The sequence below is a fragment of the Thalassophryne amazonica genome, chromosome 5 (genome assembly GCF_902500255.1).
Source record: "Thalassophryne amazonica chromosome 5, fThaAma1.1, whole genome shotgun sequence".
Taxonomy (NCBI): domain Eukaryota; kingdom Metazoa; phylum Chordata; class Actinopteri; order Batrachoidiformes; family Batrachoididae; genus Thalassophryne; species Thalassophryne amazonica.
Window position 1 is genome coordinate 49,614,056 of NC_047107.1, and position 23,651 is coordinate 49,637,706.

A 23,651-nucleotide genomic window follows, 5' to 3' on the forward strand; every position below is an offset into this window, starting at 1 on the left:
TCTTTAAGGGCTGTGTGCTACCAGTAAAAATTCTTAGAGTTTTATGAAATTGTACATGATGTGTTTTTATGTTAGGTACAACAAAGTTAGAGGGTGAGACTTGAAGTTTTTTGAAAAAAACATTTTGACCATTTTTATGGACCACCCTAGGCGTGATGCTATTCTAGACTATCAGCATGCACTACTGGCTACAAAGCATGCCTACTACTCTGATTTGATCAACAAAAACAAGCATAATTCAAAGTTCCTGTTCAATATGGTGGCAACACTTATTCATGATAACCACCTGTTAGTCGCTACAGGATTACTTTGAGAAGAAAATAGATGAGATGACATTAGGTTAAATATATTCCAGCGTGCCTTAATCCAGCCACTACACCCTGCTATAGAGATGGGTGCCATCACTGAGGTATTACCTACAGTAGTGTTCAGAATAATAGAAGTGCTATGTGACTAAAAAGATTATTCTAGGTTTTGAGTATATTTCTTATTGTTACATGGGAAACAAGGTACCAGTAGATTCAGTAGATTCTCACAAATCCAACAAGACCAAGCATTCATGATATGCACACTCTTAAGGCTATGAAATTGGGCTATTAGTAAAAAAAAAAGTAGAAAAGGGGGTGTTCACATAATAGTAGTGTGGCATTTAGTCAGTGAGTTCGTCAATTTTGTGGAACAAACAGGTGTGAATCAGGTGTTCCCTATGTAAGGATGAAGCCAGCACCTGTTGAACATGCTTTTCTCTTTGAAAGCCTGAGGAAAATGGGATGTTCAAGACATTGTTCAGAAGAACAGCGTAGTTTGATTAAAAAGTTGATTGGAGAGGGGAAACTTATACGCAGGTGCAAAAAATTACAGGCTGTTCATCTACAATGATCTCCAATGCTTTAAAATGGACAAAAAAAAAAAAAAACAGAGACGTGTGGAAGAAAACGGAAAACAACCATCAAAATGGATAGAAGAATAACCAGAATGACAAAGGCTCACCCATTGATCAGCTGCAGGATGATCAAAGACAGTCTGGAGTTACCTGTAAGTGCTGTGACAGTTAGAAGACGCCTGTGTGACGCTAATTTATTTGCAAGAATCCCCAGCAAAGTCCCTCTGTTAAATAAAAGACATGTGCAGAAGAGGTTACAACTGGCCTAAAGAGAAATGGAGGAATATTTTGTGGACTGATGAGAGTAAAATTATTCTTTTTGGGTCCAAGGGCCGCAGACAGTTTGTGAGACGACCCCCAAACTCTGAATTCAAGCCACAGTTCACAGTGAAGACAGTGAAGCATGGTTGTGCAAGCATCATGATATGGGCATGTTTATCCTACTATGGTGTTGGGCCTATATATCGCATACCAGGTATCATGGATCAGTTTGGATATGTTGCCTTATGCTGAAGAGGACATGCCCTTGAAATGGATGTTTCAACAAGATAATGACCCCAAGCACACTAGTAAACGAGCAAAATCTTGGTTCCAAACCAACAAAATTAATGCCTCGCAGATGTGAAGAAATCATGAAAAACTGTGATTATACAACTAAATACTAGTTTAGTGATTCACAGGATTGCTAAAAAAGCAGTTTGAACATAATAGTTTTGAGTTTGTAGCGTCAACAGAAGATGCTACTACTATTGTGAACACCCCCTTTTCTACTTTTTTTTTTACTAATAGCCCAATTTCATAGCCTTCAGAGTGTGCATATCATGAATGCTTGATCTTGTTGGATTTGTGAGAATCTACTGAATCTGCTGGTACCTTGTTTCCCATGTAACAATAAGAAATATACTCAAAACCTGGATTAATCTTTTTAGTCACATAGCACTACGATTATTCTGAACACTACTGTAGATTTACTGAATTTGATAGGATCTCACAGGACGTGCTGACGAAACATGTTACATCTGCTAAAACCACAACTGTTTGTTCAACCCCATACCAACAAAACTGTTTAAGGACCTGTGGCCCACTCTTGGGCCGACTGTGTTGGAAATAATTAATCTGTCATTAATCTCTGGATCTGTTCCTAAATGTTTCAAATCTACAGTGATTAAACCATTACTTAAGAAATGTAATCTTGATCGTAGTATATTGAAAAATTAGGCAAATATTAAATCTATAACATTTTGTTTAAAAATTCTGGAAAAAGTGGTTTCGCAGCTACTCGTGGCCCACCTTACTGAGAATAATCTCTATGAGCTACTACAGTCTGCATTTAGAACATGTCATTCCACAGAGACAGTTCTCACTAAAGTGGTAAATGATTTTCTGCTTGCAATGAATTCAGACACCACTGCAGTTCTGGTACTGTTAGATCTTCAAGCCGCGTTTGATACCGTGGATCATCGTACTCTACTTGATAGGATGGAGAATCGTTTTGAGATTACTGGGAATGTCCTTGCATGGTTGACATCATATCTAACCAGTCATTCTCACTGTGTCGTGTACAACAACACGAACTCCAACCTTGATGACATGAAATATGGGGTTCCACAGAGGTGTCTTAGGCCCCCTGCTTTTTTCCCTTTATATAGCATGCCTTGGCCACATACTGTAGCGTTCTGGGATTACCTATCATTGCTATGCTGATAACACCCAGCTGTACATGCCGATAACTGCTGGTAATCTCGTACACATAAAATCCTTAAGAGGATTGCCTTGCGTCAGTGACAAGCTGGATGTCCAGCAATTTCTTACTTTTAAACGCAGACAAGATGAAAATGATGGTTCTTGGTCCAGAAGACATCAGTTTGATCAGCTAATGTTAATCCTAAGCTTGTGTGTCATACATCACACTGACAAAGTGAGAAATGTGGTGATGTTTGATCCCACATTGTCCTTTGACCTACACATTAGAGATATTATGGGGACTGCTTTCTTCCACCTGCAAAATATAGGAAAGGTTCATCCCATCCTGTCAATGGCTATACAGAGACCCTGATCCATGCATTTGTTTATTCTAGACTGGACTACTGCAATGTTCCATTTTCTGGTTTACCGTAGTCCAGCATTAGGGGTCTCCAATTGGTTCAAAATGCTGCTGCCAGACTTGTGACAGGAAGCAGAAAGTTTGATCACATTACACCCATTTTGGCATCTCTTCACTGGCTTCATGTCTCTGTGATGCTGCATTTTAAGGTTCTGCTATTAATCTATAAAATGATTCACGGACTACCACATCACTACTTGGGTGACCTAATTAAACCCTACGTACCAGTCCAGGCTCTGTGTTCTCAGGGTGCAGGACTACTTTGTTTCCGTAGGGTGAATAAAAAGTCTGCGGGCCACAGAGCACCTTATCGTGCACCTGTTTTGTGGAATGATCTCCCTGCATTAATAAAACAGTTTAGATTCTGTACAGACTTTCAAGTCCAGACTGAAGACGCATTTGTTCTCCCTCTTGTATGATAGATAGATAGATAGATGAGATTTATTATCATTGTCATTACACAAGTGCAACAACAACGAGATTACGTCTACACTCCAATTACCACAGACAAGATACAGCAATCAATCCACAATTATTACTTGTTTACCGTAATAATGGCACACATCAGAATTAAAGACAACACATATACATTTGACATTGTTTATGTGCACTAAACTTTGAAACAGTCCATTATCCGAATTGAGGCAATGTGCGTGTGTGTGTGTGTGGGGGGGGGGCAGCAACATGTGGTCGCGCAGCCGCCAGCTTGGGGGGGAACGGGGAGCTACAGCAGCTAAAGCTGCACTGCACCCCGGAGGGGGAAGGGAGTGGCATGAGCGGGGACTGGGATGAGGTGGGGGATGGGGACAGGAACACAAAGGAGGGGGTGGGAGCATGTGTATCAGTCTCTGTTGATGTGTGAGTGGCAAATGAGTTAAGTTTATGTCAGTTTCTGTCCGTGTGTGCTGGACTTGCAGAAGATAAGAAAGAAGGCAGCCGGTTCACCAAGGCTGAAATTCTTCTGGAGGAAAACAACGGGGCGTTTTGTCCTTCAAAGGTTGATAAGCCTGCCATGTTTATGGCGGAGCAGTGAAAACACCTCTGCAGCTCACATGCACAACCAGATCCAATTTATGAGTATTCCCTGGTCTCCGACATCTTCCTTTGCAAGGCGTGCATTTGCTCCAAGATGTTATCCAATTTGCATCTGAGTTTAAGGGTTAACACAGTCGGAGAATGTATCGCCTTGCCCAACTCATTAATCATGATGGACAGGTGAGGGGTCGTGGTTCTGGTGGCAGCTGACTTGCCAATTCTCTGGTAGGTCAGGGCAGCACATAAACCAATAAGTACCAGCCCTCCTACAATAAAACCAAATATAAATAGATCTTCGACGTCCTCCACAGAGAACTGCACCAAGCATGCGACATGCCATTTCTGCCAGGCATCAAGAACATAGCCCGCAGGGTAGGTTCCATCTGGGAACGCAGGGTCCCCTGGCCCTGATTTCCTTGTTGAAAAAATGGTGTCAATAGCGTTCAGAGATCAATTCCATGGTTAATCCAATATAGTTTGAAGAATTCACAGTACGGTGAAGTAGGGACTTTGAAGGTTGGAGCAGAGATAGAGGAGAGAGGAGGAGATGCGACCACCCTCAACAGAGTCCCAAGCAGGGATGGCATAGTGTACTACTGGCATAGTGTGGTACTTTGCTTCCTATCATTTTAAATTCATTTCTATTAGTAACGGAGCAGGTCTCGGCCTCAACTTCATCTAAATTCGCGTCTGTTAGTGAAGCTTAGGGCTAGCGACCGGCGATCACCTTAGTATTTTCTTTGCTTTCCTGTCGATTTATTGCTGATGAATTATACCTTAGGTTTAGTTTTTCCACCCGACTGATTCTGCTCTTTTTCTCGCTGTCTGAGGTACGGATAATATCACATAGGACTGCAGGGTTGAAACCACAGGGTGCTGGATTGACTGCAAGATGCCATGCCTAAAGCTGATGCAGCACACTGCAGACTGTGTTTGGAATGGGCTTTGCAGCGGGAACAAGCCCAGTGATGGCATGAAAAATGCTGGATGACCCCTGCCTGTGGCATAAATGCCTGCCTGGTCTTCTCATCAAATGCATATTTTTTATGTTGTTTTGACTTCCTGTTTTTTGTTTCTTCACCTTTGTAAAACCTTTTAACTGTTCGAATGGCCTAAGCAGTGGGTCACCCTCTAAGTCTTGTATGCTTGACGGTACTTCCTCAATATCATCAGAGGGAATTTTTCCTTACCACTGTCACCAGTGTGCTTGCTCTAGGGGTTGGTAAGGTTCAACCTTATTTGTGTGAAGCGCCTTGAGGCAGCTTTGTTGTGATTAGGTGCTGTATAAAATTAAATAAATTGAAAAATTGAAATTGATAACAATTAGCCTCTTTGGTTAGAATGTATCAGAATGTCTTCAAATGGACCTCTCTGGTTGGTTCAAATAGATGAAAAAACAAAACTGCTGCAGTGGAAATGAATAATGAATGTCACTTGCTCTGGCGAGTCTACATTTCTGCTGCAACATTTAGTTGGTAGGATCAGAATTTGGCATAAACAACATGGAACCATGGCTCTATCAATCAATCAATCAATCAATCAATTTTTTTTATATAGCGCCAAATCACAACAAACAGTTGCCCCAAGGTGCTTTATATTGTAAGGCAAGGCCATACAATAATTATGTAAAACCCCAACGGTCAAAAACGACCCCCTGTGAGCAAGCACTTGGCTACAGTGGGAAGGAAAAACTCCCTTTTAACAGGAAGAAACCTCCAGCAGAACCAGGCTCAGGGAGGGGCAGTCTTCTGCTGGGACTGGTTGGGGCTGAGGGAGAGAACCAGGAAAAAGACATGCTGTGGAGGGGAGCAGAGATCGATCACTAATGATTAAATGCAGAGTGGTGCATACAGAGCAAAAAGAGAAAGAAACAGTGCATCATGGGAACCCCCCAGCAGTCTACGTCTATAGCAGCATAACTAAGGGATGGTTCAGGGTCACCTGATCCAGCCCTAACTATAAGCTTTAGCAAAAAGGAAAGTTTTAAGCCTAATCTTAAAAGTAGAGAGGGTGTCCGTCTCCTTGATCTGAATTGGGAGCTGGTTCCACAGGAGAGGAGCCTGAAAGCTGAAGGCTCTGCCTCCCATTCTACTCTTACAAACCCTAGGAACTACAAGTAAGCCTGCAGTCTGAGAGCGAAGCGCTCTATTGGGGTGATATGGTACTACGAGGTCCCTAAGATAAGATGGGACCTGATTATTCAAAACCTTATAAGTAAGAAGAAGAATTTTAAATTCTATTCTAGAATTAACAGGAAGCCAATGAAGAGAGGCCAATATGGGTGAGATATGCTCTCTCCTTCTAGTCCCCGTCAGTACTCTAGCTGCAGCATTTTGAATTAACTGAAGGCTTTTTAGGGAACTTTTAGGACAACCTGATAATAATGAATTACAATAGTCCAGCCTAGAGGAAATAAATGCATGAATTAGTTTTTCAGCATCACTCTGAGACAAGACCTTTCTGATTTTAGAGATATTGCGTAAATGCAAAAAAGCAGTCCTACATATTTGTTTAATATGCGCTTTGAATGACATATCCTGATCAAAAATGACTCCAAGATTTCTCACAGTATTACTAGAGGTCAGGGTAATGCCATCCACAGTAAGGATCTGGTTAGACACCATGTTTCTAAGATTTGTGGGGCCAAGTACAATAACTTCAGTTTTATCTGAGTTTAAAAGCAGGAAATTAGAGGTCATCCATGTCTTTATGTCTGTAAGACAATTCTGCAGTTTAGCTAATTGGTGTGTGTCCTCTGGCTTCATGGATAGATAAAGCTGGGTATCATCTGCGTAACAATGAAAATTTAAGCAATACCGTCTAATAATACTGCCTAAGGGAAGCATGTATAAAGTGAATAAAATTGGTCCTAGCACAGAACCTTGTGGAACTCCATAATTAACTTTAGTCTGTGAAGAAGATTCCCCATTTACATGAACAAATTGTAATCTATTAGACAAATATGATTCAAACCACCGCAGCGCAGTGCCTTTAATACCTATGGCATGCTCTAATCTCTGTAATAAAATTTTATGGTCAACAGTATCAAAAGCAGCACTGAGGTCTAACAGAACAAGCACAGAGATGAGTCCACTGTCCGAGGCCATAAGAAGATCATTTGTAACCTTCACTAATGCTGTTTCTGTACTATGATGAATTCTAAAACCTGACTGAAACTCTTCAAATAGACCATTCCTCTGCAGATGATCATTTAGCTGTTTAACAACTACCCTTTCAAGAATTTTTGAGAGAAAAGGAAGGTTGGAGATTGGCCTATAATTAGCTAAGATAGCTGGGTCAAGTGATGGCTTTTTAAGTAATGGTTTAATTACTGCCACCTTAAAAGCCTGTGGTACATAGCCAACTAACAAAGATAGATTGATCATATTTAAGATCGAAGCACTAAATAATGGTAGGGCTTCCTTGAGCAGCCTGGTAGGAATGGGGTCTAATAAACATGTTGATGGTTTGGATGAAGTAACTAATGAAAATAACTCAGACAGAACAATCGGAGAGAAAGAGTCTAACCAAATACCGGCATCACTAAAAGCAGCCAAAGATAACGATACGTCTTTGGGATGGTTATGAGTAATTTTTTCTCTAATAGTTAAAATTTTGTTAGCAAAGAAAGTCATGAAGTCATTACTAGTTAAAGTTAATGGAATACTCAGCTCAATAGAGCTCTGACTCTTTGTCAGCCTGGCTACAGTGCTGAAAAGAAACCTGGGGTTGTTCTTATTTTCTTCAATTAGTGATGAGTAGAAAGATGTCCTAGCTTTACGGAGGGCTTTTTTATAGAGCAACAGACTCTTTTTCCAGGCTAAGTGAAGATCTTCTAAGTTAGTGAGACGCCATTTCCTCTCCAACTTACGGGTTATCTGCTTTAAGCTACGAGTTTGTGAGTTATACCACGGAGTCAGGCACTTCTGATTTAAAGCTCTCTTTTTTAGAGGAGCTACAGCATCCAAAGTTGTCTTCAATGAGGATGTAAAACTATTGATGAGATACTCTATCTCACTTACAGAGTTTAGGTAGCTACTCTGCACTGTGTCATATCCTTAAACCTAGTTACAGCGCTTTCTGAAAGACTTCTAGTGTAATGAAACTTATTCCCCACTGCTGGGTAGTCCATCAGAGTAAATGTAAATGTTATTAAGAAATGATCAGACAGAAGGGAGTTTTCAGGGAATACTGTTAAGTCTTCTATTTCCATACCATAAGTCAGAACAAGATCTAAGATATGATTAAAGTGGTGGGTGGACTCATTTACTTTTTGAGCAAAGCCAATAGAGTCTAATAATTCATTCTCAGCATCTGTGTGGATGTTAAAATCGCCCACTATAATTATCTTATCTGAGCTAAGCACTAAGTCAGACAAAAGGTCTGAAAATTCACAGAGAAACTCACAGTAACGACCAGGTGGACGATAGATAATAACAAATAAAACTGGTTTTTGGGACTTCCAATTTGGATGGACAAGACTAAGAGTCAAGCTTTCAAATGAATTAAAGCTCTGTCTGGGTTTTTGATTAATTAATAAGCTGGAATGGAAGATTGCTGCTAATCCTCCGCCCCGGCCCGTGCTACGAGCATTCTGACAGTTAGTGTGACTCGGGGGTGTTGACTCATTTAAACTAACATATTCATCCTGCTGTAACCAGGTTTCTGTAAGGCATAATAAATCAATATGTTGATCAATTATTATATCATTTACCAACAGGGACTTAGAAGAGAGAGACCTAATGTTTAATAGACCACATTTAACTGTTTTAGTCTGTGGTGCAGTTGAAGGTGCTATATTATTTTTTCTTTTTGAATTTTTATGCTTAAATAGATTTTTGCTGGTTATTGGTGGTCTGGGAGCAGGCACCGTCTCTACGGGGATGGGGTAATGAGGGGATGGCAGGGGGAGAGAAGCTGCAGAGAGGTGTGTAAGACTACAACTCTGCTTCCTGGTCCCAACCCTGGATAGTCACGGTTTGGAGGATTTAAGAAAATTGGCCAGATTTCTAGAAATGAGAGCTGCTCCATCCAAAGTGGGATGGATGCCGTCTCTCCTAACAAGACCAGGTTTTCCCCAGAAGCTTTGCCAATTATCTATGAAGCCCACCTCATTTTTTGGACACCACTCAGACAGCCAGCAATTCAAGGAGAACATGCGGCTAAACATGTCACTCCCGGTCCGATTGGGGAGGGGCCCAGAGAAAACTACAGAGTCCGACATTGTTTTTGCAAAGTTACACACCGATTTAATGTCTATCCTGCCTTGTATCAACAAGTCAGTCTGCTGGTGGTATAATGGCGTGAAAACTGTGATTCTATCGTGTCACTATGGATCAGAATGACTGACAAATGTTTCAAACAGACTGTTGAATCTATTCCAAAAAGAATTAAGGCAGCCAGACAGTGGCAGTCTCCCAATGTTGATATTGGATCCGAATTTGCATCCCAATTACAAAATTGAGGAAACTGGACCCAAACTATTAAAACAGCAGGGAAAAAAAATTAATACGACCACTTACAAAAGAGCCTAACAGGTGACTGCCGACTATTACGGGTTATTGCCGAATACATTAGAGCAGTGATTCTCAACCGGGGTGCCGCGGCACCCTAGGGTGCCGTGATCGATCGTCAGGGGTGCCGTGGGTATTTTTCATATTCGCGATTATTTTTCATATTTGCGATTACCGTGAATTATTTATTTTATCCACAAAGCATAAAACGACTCAGAATCTGACGTCATTGTGCTGCAGCCTCGCTCTCGTCTTAAGGCGGGACAATAACAAGGAGGCTGACGGCCGATTAAAACAGTGCCGTCTCCTTCAAAAGCCGTCTAAAATGCGGAGCTGTCGGTGTGTGTGTCTGTGCCTGTGTGCGCACAGGCTGCAGACTGCGAGGGAGGGGGTGGGTGAGGGAGATTCCTGAATGCAGGCGCGACACGTTCAGTGCGCAGCGAGCGCAGAGCAGAGAGAGGATTTTAAATGGAGTGAACATGTTAACAAAACGAAAACGTGAAGCTTTTACTTCTCTCTGAACTTTCTCTAAAGGTGTGATTCTGCCGTTACCGTCCTGTTCACACCATGTGCGCGTCGTATGCTGAATTTATGAGACCATGAGATGAAATAAACGGTCAAATATCTTTAAAAACATATTTAAAAAATGAGAATATATGAATGAACTGAGATACACAAAAAAAAAAATGTTCAGACGCACAGATCACAAAAAGCAGGTGAGAACTCTGAACTTTAACAGCTGTTATTTTCCAAAGGTATTTATTTGTTCAGTCTTGGAGCTTAATGTAGTGTTTAAGCACAAAACGTGACTGATGAGGAGAAACAATTTCAGAAATGCAACAGAAACAACCACAAATCAGAAAAAGTTGGGACTGTATGTAAAATGAAGATAAAAATAAAAATGTTGCACCATTCCCAGTTTCTCCACTCACAGAAGCCAAACGTTCTTCCAGAGTTGTGTAATTATACTACAATAGTAGAATATAAAGAAGGGGAAAAAAAGAAAAAAAAATAGACAATATATTCGTCAATCGCAATTATTTGTCTGACAATTAATCGTCTCCAGAAATTTCTAATCGTGACAGCCCTACTTGAGATCAGAGCGCAAAATGCTTGAGGATTTTCGAAATGCGGTTTTCTGTATCGATTTTCTATTGCGATAATTGGGTTTTGCGCAAAACCAGAGGTAATAGCATTATAATATTATTTTAGCTGGTGGTGTGCCGCAGGATTTTGTAAATATAAAAAGGGTGCCGCGACTCAAAAAAGGTTGAGAAACACTGCATTAGAGTATGGACAAGTCCCATTACGAGTGTTCCCACATTATTCCCCACAGTTTCCACAAAGCTAAAATTAATCTGTTTATATCTCAAACAGTCTTCTGTTGGAGTGCAAAATGCTTTTCATGTGATTCATGGGGATGTGACCCAAAATCACAAAAAAGTTGGAACAATATGGAAAATGCAAATAAAAACAAAATGCAGTGGTCCTTACATTTACTTTGATTTCTATTTCATTGCAGACATTATGAACCTAAGACATTTCATGTTTTGTGTGGTCAGCTTCATTTCAGTTGATAATATGTATCCATTCCTCAATTTAAGGCCAACAGTTACTCTCAAGAGGAGGAGAAGAAGAATAAGAAGAAAATGGTCACTCAGGTTTTGAGAACTGCCTAATTGATACACATTTACCACACAGTACCATACTGTTTGTATTACTTAATGATTCATGTAAATGAAGTCCAAGACACATTCAGTGACTGGGAAATATTTGTGTATCCATTCCCTGAATTGTCTCAAGAAAACTAGCTGTAAAAGTGATGAAATCTTGCAGAGGAGAATCAGAAAGAGGCTTCTGCTCAAAGAACAGGAGGTCCTGATTACTGCATATTGTACCCAGCTGCAAAATACATACAAATTACATCCAACTATTCATTGTTCTGGATCACAATGTAGCCTGTGGTCTCGTTTTTTTTTTTTTTTTTTTAAACATGTAAAAAAAATTCCCAGTGTTCTACAACACTACATTTACCATCACATACACCTGATGTCAGGCCGTGATTGGGAATCTGCACCAAAAACGTAGGCAGTCGCCACCACTGATCAGCAACAACAGGACAGTTGGAGCACTCGGACTGCGCGCTCCAACTAGAGGGATTCCAACTCCTCCGCGCAGACAGAGACCGAGCAGTCTCTGGTGGAAAAACAAGAGGTGGAGGACTCTGCTTCTATATCAACAATGCCTGGTGCTCTGATGTGACTGTGATCTCCCAACACTGCTGTCCCTCTCTGGAATATCTCCTCATAAACTGCAGACCGTTCTACTCTCCACGTGAGTTTAACTCTTTCATACTTTGCTCTGTGTATATTCCACCGAGCGCGGACGTGCACGAGGCCGAGCGCGCGCTCGCGGATCAGATTATGAGCGTGGAGAGAGACTTTCCGGACTCTCTTGTTATAATTCTCGGTGATTTTAACAAAGGGAATCTCAGTCAGGAATTACCAAAATACAAACAGTTTGTTAAATGCCCGACCAGAGAAGGGAGCACGTTAGATCATTGTTACACGACAGTGCGCGGCGCCTACCTCGCGGTGGCCCGTGCAGCTTTGGGACTCTCAGATCACGTGATGGTCCACTTGATCCCCACGTACAGACAGAGACTTAAACTCTCTAAACTTGCTGTGAGGACGTCTAAAGTGTGGAGCAATGAACCTGTAGAGGAGCTATGCGCGTGCTTGGCCACCACGGATTGGGATATGTTTGAGGCTTCAACAGACAGTCTAGATGACTACACGGACACTGTGACGTCATATATCCATTTCTGTGAAGACAGCATCATCCCACAGCGTACCAGGGTGAGATATAACAATGACAAGCCCTGGTTCACACCTAAACTCCAGCAGCTCCGTCAGCAGAAAGAGGTGGCTTTCAGAGAAGGAGACAGAGACAGCTATAGAGGTGCAAAGTACAGATTTAGCAAGGAGGTGGCAAAGGCTAAATCCATGTACAGTTCACATCTGCAGCAAAGGTTCTCTGCCAATGACTCGGCCTCTGTGTGGAGGGGGCTGAAAGAGATCACCAACTACAAGCCCAAAGCACCTCGTTCTATTGACGACCTCAAGCTGGCCAACGACCTGAACGTCTTCTATTCACGCTTTGAAGACAAGGACTCACACCTCCCCACCCCCCACACAACTGGATATTCAAACACTCTGGACCTCCCCCCTCTCACTGCTGCCCTCCCTACTCCCCCTGTTGCCCTCTCGGTCCAAGAGGAGGACGTGAGGAGACATTTCAAAAGGCTGAATCCACGTAAGGCCCCGGGCCCAGACTGTGTCTCTCCTGCCACCCTGAGACACTGCGCTGATGAGCTGGCCCCAGTCTTCACGGGGATCTTCAACACCTCCCTGGAGTCATGCCATGTTCCAGTCTGTTTCAAGTCCTCAATCATAGTTCCAGTCCCCAAGAAACCACGCATCACTGGACTTAATGACTACACGCCTGTGGCTCTCACGTCTGTAGTCATGAAGACCTTCGAACGCCTGGTTTTATCCCACCTGAAGTCCATCACCGACCCCTCCTGGACCCCCTGCAGTTTGCCTACAGAGCCAACAGGTCTGTAGATGATGCCATAAACCTGGCCCTGCACTCCATCCTGCAGCCCCTTGGACTCCCCAAGAACCTACGCTAGGATCCTGTTTGTGGACTTCAGCTCTGCATTCAACACCATCCTTCCAGCTTTGCTCCAGGACAAGCTTTCTCTGCTCCACGTGCCCAACTCCACCTGCAGGTGGATCACAGACTTCCTGACAGACCGGAGTCAGCGTGTATGGCTGGGAAAAAATGTCTCGAACACTCGGGTTCTCAGTACAGGATCTCCACAGGGCTGTGTCCTTTCCCCTCTGCTCTTCTCCCTGTACACTAACTGCTGCACCTCCAGCCACGACTCTGTAAAGCTCATCAAGTTTGCGGATGACACCACCCTCATCGGACTCATTTCCGATGGGGATGAGTCTGCCTACAGGAGGGAGGTGGACCGGCTGGTGACCTGGTGCAGCAGCAACAACTTGGAGCTCAACACCCAGAAAACAGTGGAGATGATCGTGGACTTCAGGAAAGCCACAGCCCCCCCACCCTCCCTCACCCTCACCAACAGCCCCATCACCAGTGTGGTCTGTCACCGCTTCCTCGGCACCACCATCACCCAGGACCTCAAGTGGGAGTCAACCATCAGCTCCCTCATCAAGAAGGCCCAGCAGAGGATGTACTTCCTGCAGCAGCTGAAGAAGGCCAAGCTGCCTGTCCAGCTGATGGTGCAGTTCTACACGGCCATCATCGAGTCCATCCTCTGCTCCTCCATTATGGTGTGGTACGCCGGGGCCACAGCCAGGGACAGACACAGACTGCAGCGCATTGTGGCCTCTGCTGAGAAGGTGATCAGCTGTAGCCTTCCATCTCTCCACGACCTACACGTCTCCAGGACTCTGGGCCGAGCAGGTCGGATCACAGCTGACCCTTCTCACGGTCTGTTCAAACAACTCCCCTCGGGCAGGAGGCTACAGTCCATCCAGACCAGAACTTCCCGCCATAAGAACAGTTTCTTCCCCTCTGCCGTTAGACTCATGAACTCCTCATAACTCAGTCACCTTAAGCTTAACTCTGTCACTTTATCATTTTATCACGGGTCACTTTAGACAGTGTACTTTGGTTTTTAATTGCACTCCTCCCACTGCACTGTTTTTTCTGTTTCTCTGTTTTTCTGTTGAAGACAGCCTTTCATATTTCTTTTTTTTTATCTTAGATTTTATCTTATTTTGACACATATGTTATATTTTATCTTAGCATTTTATCTCTTCTTAATGTTGCACCATTGTACCGAAGCAAATTCCTAGTCTGTGAATCCTGTTCACTGGCCATGGCAATAAACTTCTTCTGAAAACTTCTTCTGAGGTTGCCATGTAATCCCTATGTAAGGACGCGTTTTGGCACCAAACCGCGCAGCGCGACGCGATGGATGCGAGTGAAGCGATTTTGAGCATTTTGTGCGTTTGTGGCGCGATATTGCGTCGTGTCACGTCGCGTTGCCCTCCTCCCCAAGGAGGAACTTTTTCATCTCGTCGCGCCGCGATGATCAATCAGGGACTGAATATGTAGTGACGTGGAGATGTCTGGAGTTTGACTGAAGATGTGAACATGTCCTGTATCTCGTAGCAGCCTGTGAGCAGTACTTATGTCTCTTTTGTCCTTTATTTCACAATCATGAGAGTTTTTGGAGCGAACAGCAGCACCACAGCAGCGGGGAGCGGAGTTTCTTTTTATTTTTATTTTACGTGCGCGCGTGTGCGAATCGTCCTGGAGATTATTTTACTTATTAACTACACAGCTGTATAATAAAGCAAATGGTGACTGGTTTCTAAACACAATTATGACAGAGTTTTTGGAGCGAGCAGCAGCCCTACTTGCAGCAGAGAGAGCGGAGCTTTTTCCTCTTCTTTTTTTTATGTGCGCGCGCGAGCAAATCGTCTGTAGAGAATATTTTACTAATTAACTACACAGATGTATAATAAAACAAATGGTGACTGGTTTCTAAACACAATTATGACAGAGTTTTTTGGGGGAAGAGCTAGCTGTAGCAAGCAGCGGAGTTTTTTTTTTAATTGTTTACATGTGCGCGCGCGAATGGGACAGTTGATCCTCAAACTGGGTCCCGCAGAGGTGGAAGGACCACTGAAAGCGGCCGTCACCCAGACACAGCTCCTGCAGCAAATAATGATACTCTCTGTATTGGGAGCTTTCCACAGCAACTCGCTCCGTGTGATCAAGGTCCGTCATGTTAGCTTGACTGACTGACTGAGCCGGCGAGCGGAATGGAAGCTCCTCCTATTTGATGACGTACCGGGGCGAATTTTCGCAACGAAAGTCCACCCAAGCAGAGCGACACACTGGGCGAAGGAGGCGCGTCCGTCGCCTGGCGACCCACGCGAATTTGTAGCGTCTGATCGCGCCCGGTGTGAATGCGGCATAAGAGTAATGAACATTTTGGCTGAACATTTTGGTCTGAATGTTTTTTTTTTTAAATTACTTATATAAACTTGTTCTTGTGTCATAGCAATAATTTCTTCTCTTACCTGGTAAATAAGGAGAGCTATGGTTGTGATGAAGGCGGGGTCAGAGTGTTGAGTAGGTGTGGCCATGTGTGCGAGTGCAGTGAGGAGGGAGATGCCATCAGAACTGTTCACCTCACACAGCCACTCCTCAAACCTCTCCTGGTGCTCCGAGTCTACAACACAAGTTGCAAAATATTATGGAGGGAGCTGGTAGCATCAGTCTCTGACTGGTATGATTTCATACAAGGTTGCAACATCCAAGTACACTGTAATTACAAACCTACATGGAGCATAGTCTGCGGTACCAAAGTGAACTGGAAACTGAGCATAAGATTTACTGTTTCTTGTGTGTATTTAAACTGTATTTTCATGTATGTTTTTATAAGCACATTACAAACTGTGTTGAAGACAGGTTAAACTTTTAAAAACTGGAAAATTGTTGTGATCAACACTACCTCGTGCTGGATAAGTACACGTACTTCTGAGAGCCTGAGCCCAGGAATGTGTATTATCTGCAGTGCTGAGTGTTTCCAGTTCTTCTGTCTCTGCACTCTGCATAACATAAAGGACCCTCCACAGCATGGAGCTGGACAGAGTCCCATATGGCAACTCGGACATGAACAACCAAATGCCCAACCTATGACAGGAGGGCGAAGAAAACAAACATGAAAGACCATAAAGAATAAAATAAATAAATAAATACAAATGTCTGGATGAGGCCTCACCTCTTATTTCTAAGAACATGTAAAACAGCTCTGAGGAACAAGTGGTCATATTCCAGCTGCAGTTTGGCCAAAGACAGGGAGTGTGCATGAGAGTTTGGTCCATCAGAACCAGTTACACTCGCATACTGGGCCCAGTGATCACTGACGTAACAAACCGTCATTCTGATGGAGAAGACAGGACAAATATCACAATATATTCTGTATTATAATTGGCCTGAGGCTCTGGGAAGAGAAAGTGAATGTTGCATATCTAGTTCTTAGCAGGTAATACCAGTGTTGTACTGACCGGATGATGCGTCCTATTCTTTTCACCAGCTGTCTGTATCGTGATCTGTTGTAAGTTTGCAGACCAACAGCTAGGACTTCAATGAATGAGGAGGCAAATGCAAAGACGCGCATCATCTTTTGACTAGAGTAGGTCTGAGGTTCATAGACACCTGCAAAGAAAAAAACAAACAAAACTGAGTTCTTGATCTGGGTGATGCATGGAATCAACAGAAGGACATACAGACCCAATTACCCGGTTTGCTTATCCCCAGCATGTGGGAATAGAGCTCCTGGAACGGGAACTGGGTTAGGAGGGATATCAGGTCCTCTTCACACAGCAGCATCCAACTGCTCTCAGGGTCCTCATCCTAAACAGAAAGAAGGGTCTAGCATTTTGGAATTTTTCAGGGACTCCCACATTCTGCACGTGTTACAACAGCGTGGCTTCGTAGTAAAAGAGTGCGGGTACTAGACTGGCCTGCCTGCAGTCCAGACCTGTCGCCTATTGAAAATGTGTGGCACATTACGACACGCAAAATATGGCAACGGAGACCCCCAGACTGTTTGAACATTATTATTATTGTCGTTGTGGTGTATTCAATTGAATATAGGTTGACGAGGATTTGCAAATCTTTGTATTCTGTTTTTATGTACATTTTACACAATGTCCCAACTTCATTGGAATTGGGGCTATATGTAAATGAGGAAAAAAGTGAAAGTTTAAACAAGGGGGCAGGCTGAGTCATCCAAGTCCACACTTCTCTGTCTCTGTGGGAAAGGTCTATGACATTACACTGGAAAGCAGACCAAACCTTGGATTTTGAAGAGAAATAGTGCGTTTGGTTTCATTACAGAAGGTTCACGGTTCAAACGCCACCCCTGCCACATTTCTCCACGTAATGTGGGCATCCGGCGTAAAACGTGCTAAATCAACATGCAGATCTACCTTGGATCTGCTGTAGCAACCTTGAGTAAAAACAGTGAAAACAAGGGAGCAGCCAAAGGGACCTACTAATGTGGCTTGAAGTTAGGTAAAAAGCCTTTCCTAATCAACTCATCTTGACATGTACACCCTTTACTAATGCATTGCATTTTGTTGATGTACAATTCTCCTGACATCTGTTAAAAAAAATGCACTTAAAAACAGTAACTTTGCCACAGTAACTCTGAAAGTTATTTTATTATTTACTTTTTACAGTTACTTCATTAGCAGCTGACGAAAACTTGTTGGCAGCTGCTTAATATAACTAATAAAATAATCAGTAATCCAACTTGGTTAATTTTAAGATTGAGTACTCCGAAAAGTAACTATTACTTTGCTGATTAATTACTTTGCTAATAATGCAGTTTTAAGAGTAACCAAGTTAGATTACTATTATTTTGACATATTATTATTACCTTAATAAGTACATTACTTATTACTTATAAGCTGTCAACAGTTGCTAATAAAGTAACTGCATAAAGATGTTAATGAAGTAACCGTATAAGGTAACTGTATAAAGTAACTAAAAAAGTAACTTTTCAAAGTAACTGTGGCAACACTGCTTGCGACATTCTGATAACGTTTCAAGGTATGTGATACTTGATTTCAAAATGCAGACATCAAGTCATGATACTGGCAGCATAGAGGTTTGTTAATCAAGGGATTACTCTGGTAAAATGGGCTCAACTCAAACAATATGATAATATGTGTATTACCAACCTATAACAAGGACTTGTACCAAGTTTCATGAAATTCCTCCTAAAAATGTGACAGGAGTTGATTTCAGAATGCAGTCACCCGCTCATGAAACTGATGTGAGTGTAGATTCGTTAATCAAAGGCCAGAACTCTGGTAAAATGGGCCCAAATTGAACAGTATGATTTAGCTGACTACAACAGTCATCAGGAGAAAGAACTATGAGAGTAAAATCGGCCGTACACTACACAATGATCTGAAATAATCTGTGTTATGTGAGGATCATTGGGAAATTCATGCCACTACATTGCAGCATGTACAGAGCAGCTGTGTGTTGATTGTGTGTGTTGATGAGATGAGACTATCACAGCAGTTCAAGCATGTCGACAAATCCCATGATGTGAGCAGTGCTGTATTTCCTAATTTACATCATAACGTGCACTGTATGATGTTACATACATGTTATTACAGGCAGAGTAGAGGAACACACACACACACACACCTGACAAAACAGATGTAATTGCATCATCCACCGCTTGGGCAAATGCTGGCTGTATAAGTCCATCAGACTTGTATTTCCATGTTTGCCCTTATTCACATAAACGGGCAATCATAACTTGTCACTCTCAATGTTCTCTGTGCAAACTTAACTCGGCATGAAATGCAAGATCTAAAATCAAAATGTAAAAATAAACTGTATCCAGTGCGCACACACAGCAGCATTTGCTGCACATGACATTGTAAAATGTGGCATCATTTATATTTTTTCCCCCCTGTATCACTCTGGAGCTCTGCATGCACCATAGATGGGACCACAATCTGTTCTGCAGCTCCTGCTCTCCTTCTTCGATGCACGAAGCAGAATACAGGGACACACAGTTACATGCTGCTATTCTGGAGTTCTTCTGCATTACGCTGGTGCATTCATAATACGGCAGTAACACTGTATAGCCACCTTAGCACCTTGGAGCAGTAACAGCAATAGCGGATGTAAAAACAAACTGCACAGTGGGAGAAAATCAATTTGGGGTGTGCCCGATTGCATACTGCTATTTAAGCGGTATGAAATGGGGATTGAATCTAATGTGTTAATTATGCATTGGGGATGTTGTTGTTGTAGATTCAAGATAGCTTTACTGTCATTTCAACCATACACAAATATACCATAAAACCATGAAGCAGTGTTTTCCCAGGATCAAGGTACTTCAAAATGCATAAAAACAAAACAATTTTCATAAAAAATAAATAAGAACCAAACATCCACCCCCCGCCAAAAAAAAACTACATAAGTTAAAAAAAAGCATAAAAACACAAGAAACATTTGAGATATTTGCAACTAGCAGGTACATTAAGTCTATATTTAAGGTGCAATTGGTACACAGATTAGCAGAGCAATGGGTATCAAGAAAGCAGGTGCAAGTGAAAAGATTTCGAACCATGAATGGATTAGTGCCAACCTGTCAGAGCACACTGTTGTTACTGAAGCTCCTTGCGGTGAAGCAGTGCAGCAGCAAGGTGAGGCTTTGTGCTTTTCCACAAGTGTTGGCTTTTAGTTTGTTTAATAGTTAGATCTGGACTGGTGGTATCTGATGAAGTTTTTGTGTTGTCCATGTGTCTTAAAGGTGTGCCTTCTGAGTTTGCTATCTCTCCCTTTCACTACTCAGCATTTGGGCGGGCAGCCTTTTGTGTTAAAGCGGTCACACAATGGAACGCTATTCCAGACAACATAACATAAAAAAAATTGTGATTTGTTTGGAGAATTTAAAGCTAATATCAAAAAACATTTAAAACTCTCGCAACAATGCACTCATCAATATGTTAGTGCTCACCTTTTTTTCTTTTAAGACGAGGAGTGTGTGTGACTGGGTGTAGTGTTGTGTGCTATGCATGCTGCTACACTCTATGATTATGTAGTGTGAGTGCTTGTGAGGGGCATTTTATGTGTGATACATAGTGTTGCTATATGTTGAGTGATGTTTAATGCTTTGTGTGTGTTGTATTTATTTATGATGTTTGGAGATTTTATATGTGTTATATTTATCTGTGTCTATGGACTGCAGATGCAAATTAGCCTAAGGCTAACTCTGGTGCAATACATCAAATGGTAACATTTATGTTTTAACTGCACATGGTCCCTTTTAAATAAATGAAATTGAAAAATTGAAATAGCAAAGCACCAGCCTCTAATGCACTTTATGTTGTAGAGCAGAGGTCTTCAACTCGTTCCAGAAAGGGCCGAGAGGGTGCAGGTTTTCTTTGCTCTCTCACTGCGGTATTGTATCACTTCCTGTTCCGGAGCACAGCGGTGTTTTTCTGTATCTGTTAGCTGTTTAATCTGCGCAGTTAGATTGATCTAGTTACCTAGATAACGATTTGTTTCACAGTGTAATCTTCACGTGCCTTAACTAAAGCACTCCCTCTGCTGAATCACCTCTAAATTATTTACACATTATTCACTGTGTGTTTTTAGGAATCCGCTAGCTTAGCGCAGCTACTAGCTCTTAGCCGGTTTAGCATGGTGGCTTCTCCTGTCTCTCCCGCACTTTTCTGCTCTGGGTGTGAAATGTTTAGTTATTCCTCGGCCTCCTTTAGCAGTAATGGTACTTGTAATAAGTGTAGCTTATTCGTAGCTTTGGAGGCCAGGCTGGGCGAATTGGAGACTCGGCTCCGCACTGTGGAAAATTCTACAGCTAGCCAGGCCCCTGTAGTCGGTGCGGACCAAGGTAGCTTAGCCGCCGTTAGTTTCCCTCTGGCAGATCCCGAGCAGCCGGGAAAGCAGGCCGACTGGGTGACTGTGAGGAGGAAGCGTAGCCCTAAACAGAAGCCCTGTGTACACCGCCAACCCGTTCACATTTCTAACCATTTTTACCCACTCGGCGACACACCCGCCGAGGATCAAACTCTGGTTATTGGCGACTCTGTTTTGAGAAATGTGAAGTTAGCGACACCAGCAACCATAGTCAATTGTCTTCCGGGGGCCAGAGCAGGCGACATTGAAGGAAATTTGAAACTGCTGGTTAAGGCTAAGCGTAAATTTGGTAAGACTGTAATTCACGTCGGCAGTAATGACACCCGGTTACGCCAATCGGAGGTCACTAAAATTAACATTGAATCTGTGTGTAACTTTGCAAAAACAATGTCGGACTCTGTAGTTTTCTCTGGGCCCCTCCTCAATCGGACCGGGAGTGACATGTTTAGCCGCATGTTCTCCTTGAATTGCTGGCTGTCTGAGTGGTGTCCAAAAAATGAGGTGGGCTTCATAGATAATTGGCAAAGCTTCTGGGGAAAACCTGGTCTTGTTAGGAGAGACGGCATCCATCCCACTTTGGATGGAGCAGCTCTCATTTCTAGAAATCTGGCCAATTTTCTTAAATCCTCCAAACCGTGACTATCCAGGGTTGGGACCAGGAAGCAGAGATGTAGTCTTACACACCTCTCTGCAGCTTCTCTCCCCCTGCCATCCCCTCATTGCCCCATCCCCGTAGAGACGGTGCCTGCTCCCAGACTACCAATAACCAGCAAAAATCTATTTAAGCATAAAAATTCAAAAAGAAAAAATAATATAGCACCTTCAACTGCACCACAGACTAAAACAGTTAAATGTGGTCTATTAAACATTAGGTCTCTCTCTTCTAAGTCCCTGTTAGTAAATGATATAATAATTGATCAACATATTGATTTATTCTGCCCTACAGAAACCTGGTTACAGCAGGATGAATATGTTAGTTTAAATGAGTCAACACCCCCGAGTCACACTAACTGCCAGAACGCTCGTAGCACGGGCCGAGGCGGAGGATTAGCAGCAATCTTCCATTCCAGCTTATTAATTAATCAAAAACCCAGACAGAGCTTTAATTCATTTGAAAGCTTGACTCTTAGTCTTGTCCATCCAAATTGGAAGTCCCAAAAACCAGTTTTAGTTGTTGTTATCTATCGTCCTCCTGGTCGTTACTGTGAGTTTCTCTGTGAATTTTCAGAACTTTTGTCTGACTTAGTGCTTAGCTCAGATAAGATAATTATAGTGGGCGATTTTAACATCCACACAGATGCTGAGAATGACAGCCTCAACACTGCATTTAATCTATTATTAGACTCAAATGCTCAAAATGTAAATGAGTCCACCCACCACTTTAATCATATCTTAGATCTTGTTCTGACTTATGGTATGGAAATGGAAGACTTAACAGTATTCCCTGAAAACTCCCTTCTGTCTGATCATTTCTTAATAACATTTACATTTACTCTGATGGACTACCCAGCAGTGGGGAATAAGTTTCATTACACTAGAAGTCTTTCAGAAAGCGCTGTAACTAGGTTTAAGGATATGATTCCTTCTTTATGTTCTCTAATGCCATATACCAACACAGTGCAGAGTAGCTACCTAAACTCTGTAAGTGAGATAGAGTATCTCGTCAATAGTTTTACATCCTCATTGAAGACAACTTTGGATGCTGTAGCTCCTCTGAAAAAGAGAGCTTTAAATCAGAAGTGCCTGACTCCGTGGTATAACTCACAAACTCGCAGCTTAAAGCAGATAACCCGTAAGTTGGAGAGGAAATGGCGTCTCACTAATTTAGAAGATCTTCACTTAGCCTGGAAAAAGAGTCTGTTGCTCTATAAAAAAGCCCTCCGTAAAGCTAGGACATCTTACTACTCATCACTAATTGAAGAAAATAAGAACAACCCCAGGTTTCTTTTCAGCACTGTAGCCAGGCTGACAGAGTCAGAGCTCTATTGAGCCGAGTATTCCTTTAACTTTAACTAGTAATGACTTCATGACTTTCTTTGCTAATAAAATTTTAACTATTAGAGAAAAAATTACTCATAACCATCCCAAAGACGTATCGTTATCTTTGGCTGCTTTCAGTGATGCCAGTATTTGGTTAGACTCTTTCTCTCAGATTGTTCTGAGTTATTTTCATTAGTTACTTCATCCAAACCATCAACATGTCTATTAGACCCCATTCCTACCAGGCTGCTCAAGGAAGCCCTACCATTATTTAATGCTTCGATCTTAAATATGATCAATCTATCTTTATTAGTTGGCTATGTACCACAGGCTTTTAAGGTGGCAGTAATTAAACCATTACTTAAAAAGCCATCACTTGACCCAGCTATCTTAGCTAATTATAGGCCAATCTCCAACCTTCATTTTCTCTCAAAAATTCTTGAAAGGGTAGTTGTAAAACAGCTAACTGATCATCTGCAGAGGAATGGTCTATTTGAAGAGTTTCAGTCAGGTTTTAGAATTCATCATAGTACAGAAACAGCATTAGTGAAGGTTACAAATGATCTTCTTATGGCCTCAGACAGTGGACTCATCTCTGTGCTTGTTC

General features: G+C 42.3%; 1 protein-coding gene across 1 annotated transcript in view; it reads right to left on the minus strand.

Moving 5' to 3' along the window:
- The window catches only part of epg5 (ectopic P-granules autophagy protein 5 homolog (C. elegans)), a 94,173-nt gene that overhangs the window by 52,542 nt on the left and 17,980 nt on the right, over positions 1 to 23,651 (minus strand). Inside the window, exons 10-14 of the mRNA XM_034170167.1 lie at positions 16,891 to 17,005; positions 16,657 to 16,807; positions 16,371 to 16,532; positions 16,125 to 16,282; positions 15,667 to 15,818 (exon numbers count right to left, since the gene is read on the minus strand). Of these exons, the coding sequence (XP_034026058.1) occupies positions 15,667 to 15,818; positions 16,125 to 16,282; positions 16,371 to 16,532; positions 16,657 to 16,807; positions 16,891 to 17,005 (738 nt within the window). The remainder of the gene's footprint in view (positions 1 to 15,666; positions 15,819 to 16,124; positions 16,283 to 16,370; positions 16,533 to 16,656; positions 16,808 to 16,890; positions 17,006 to 23,651) is intronic.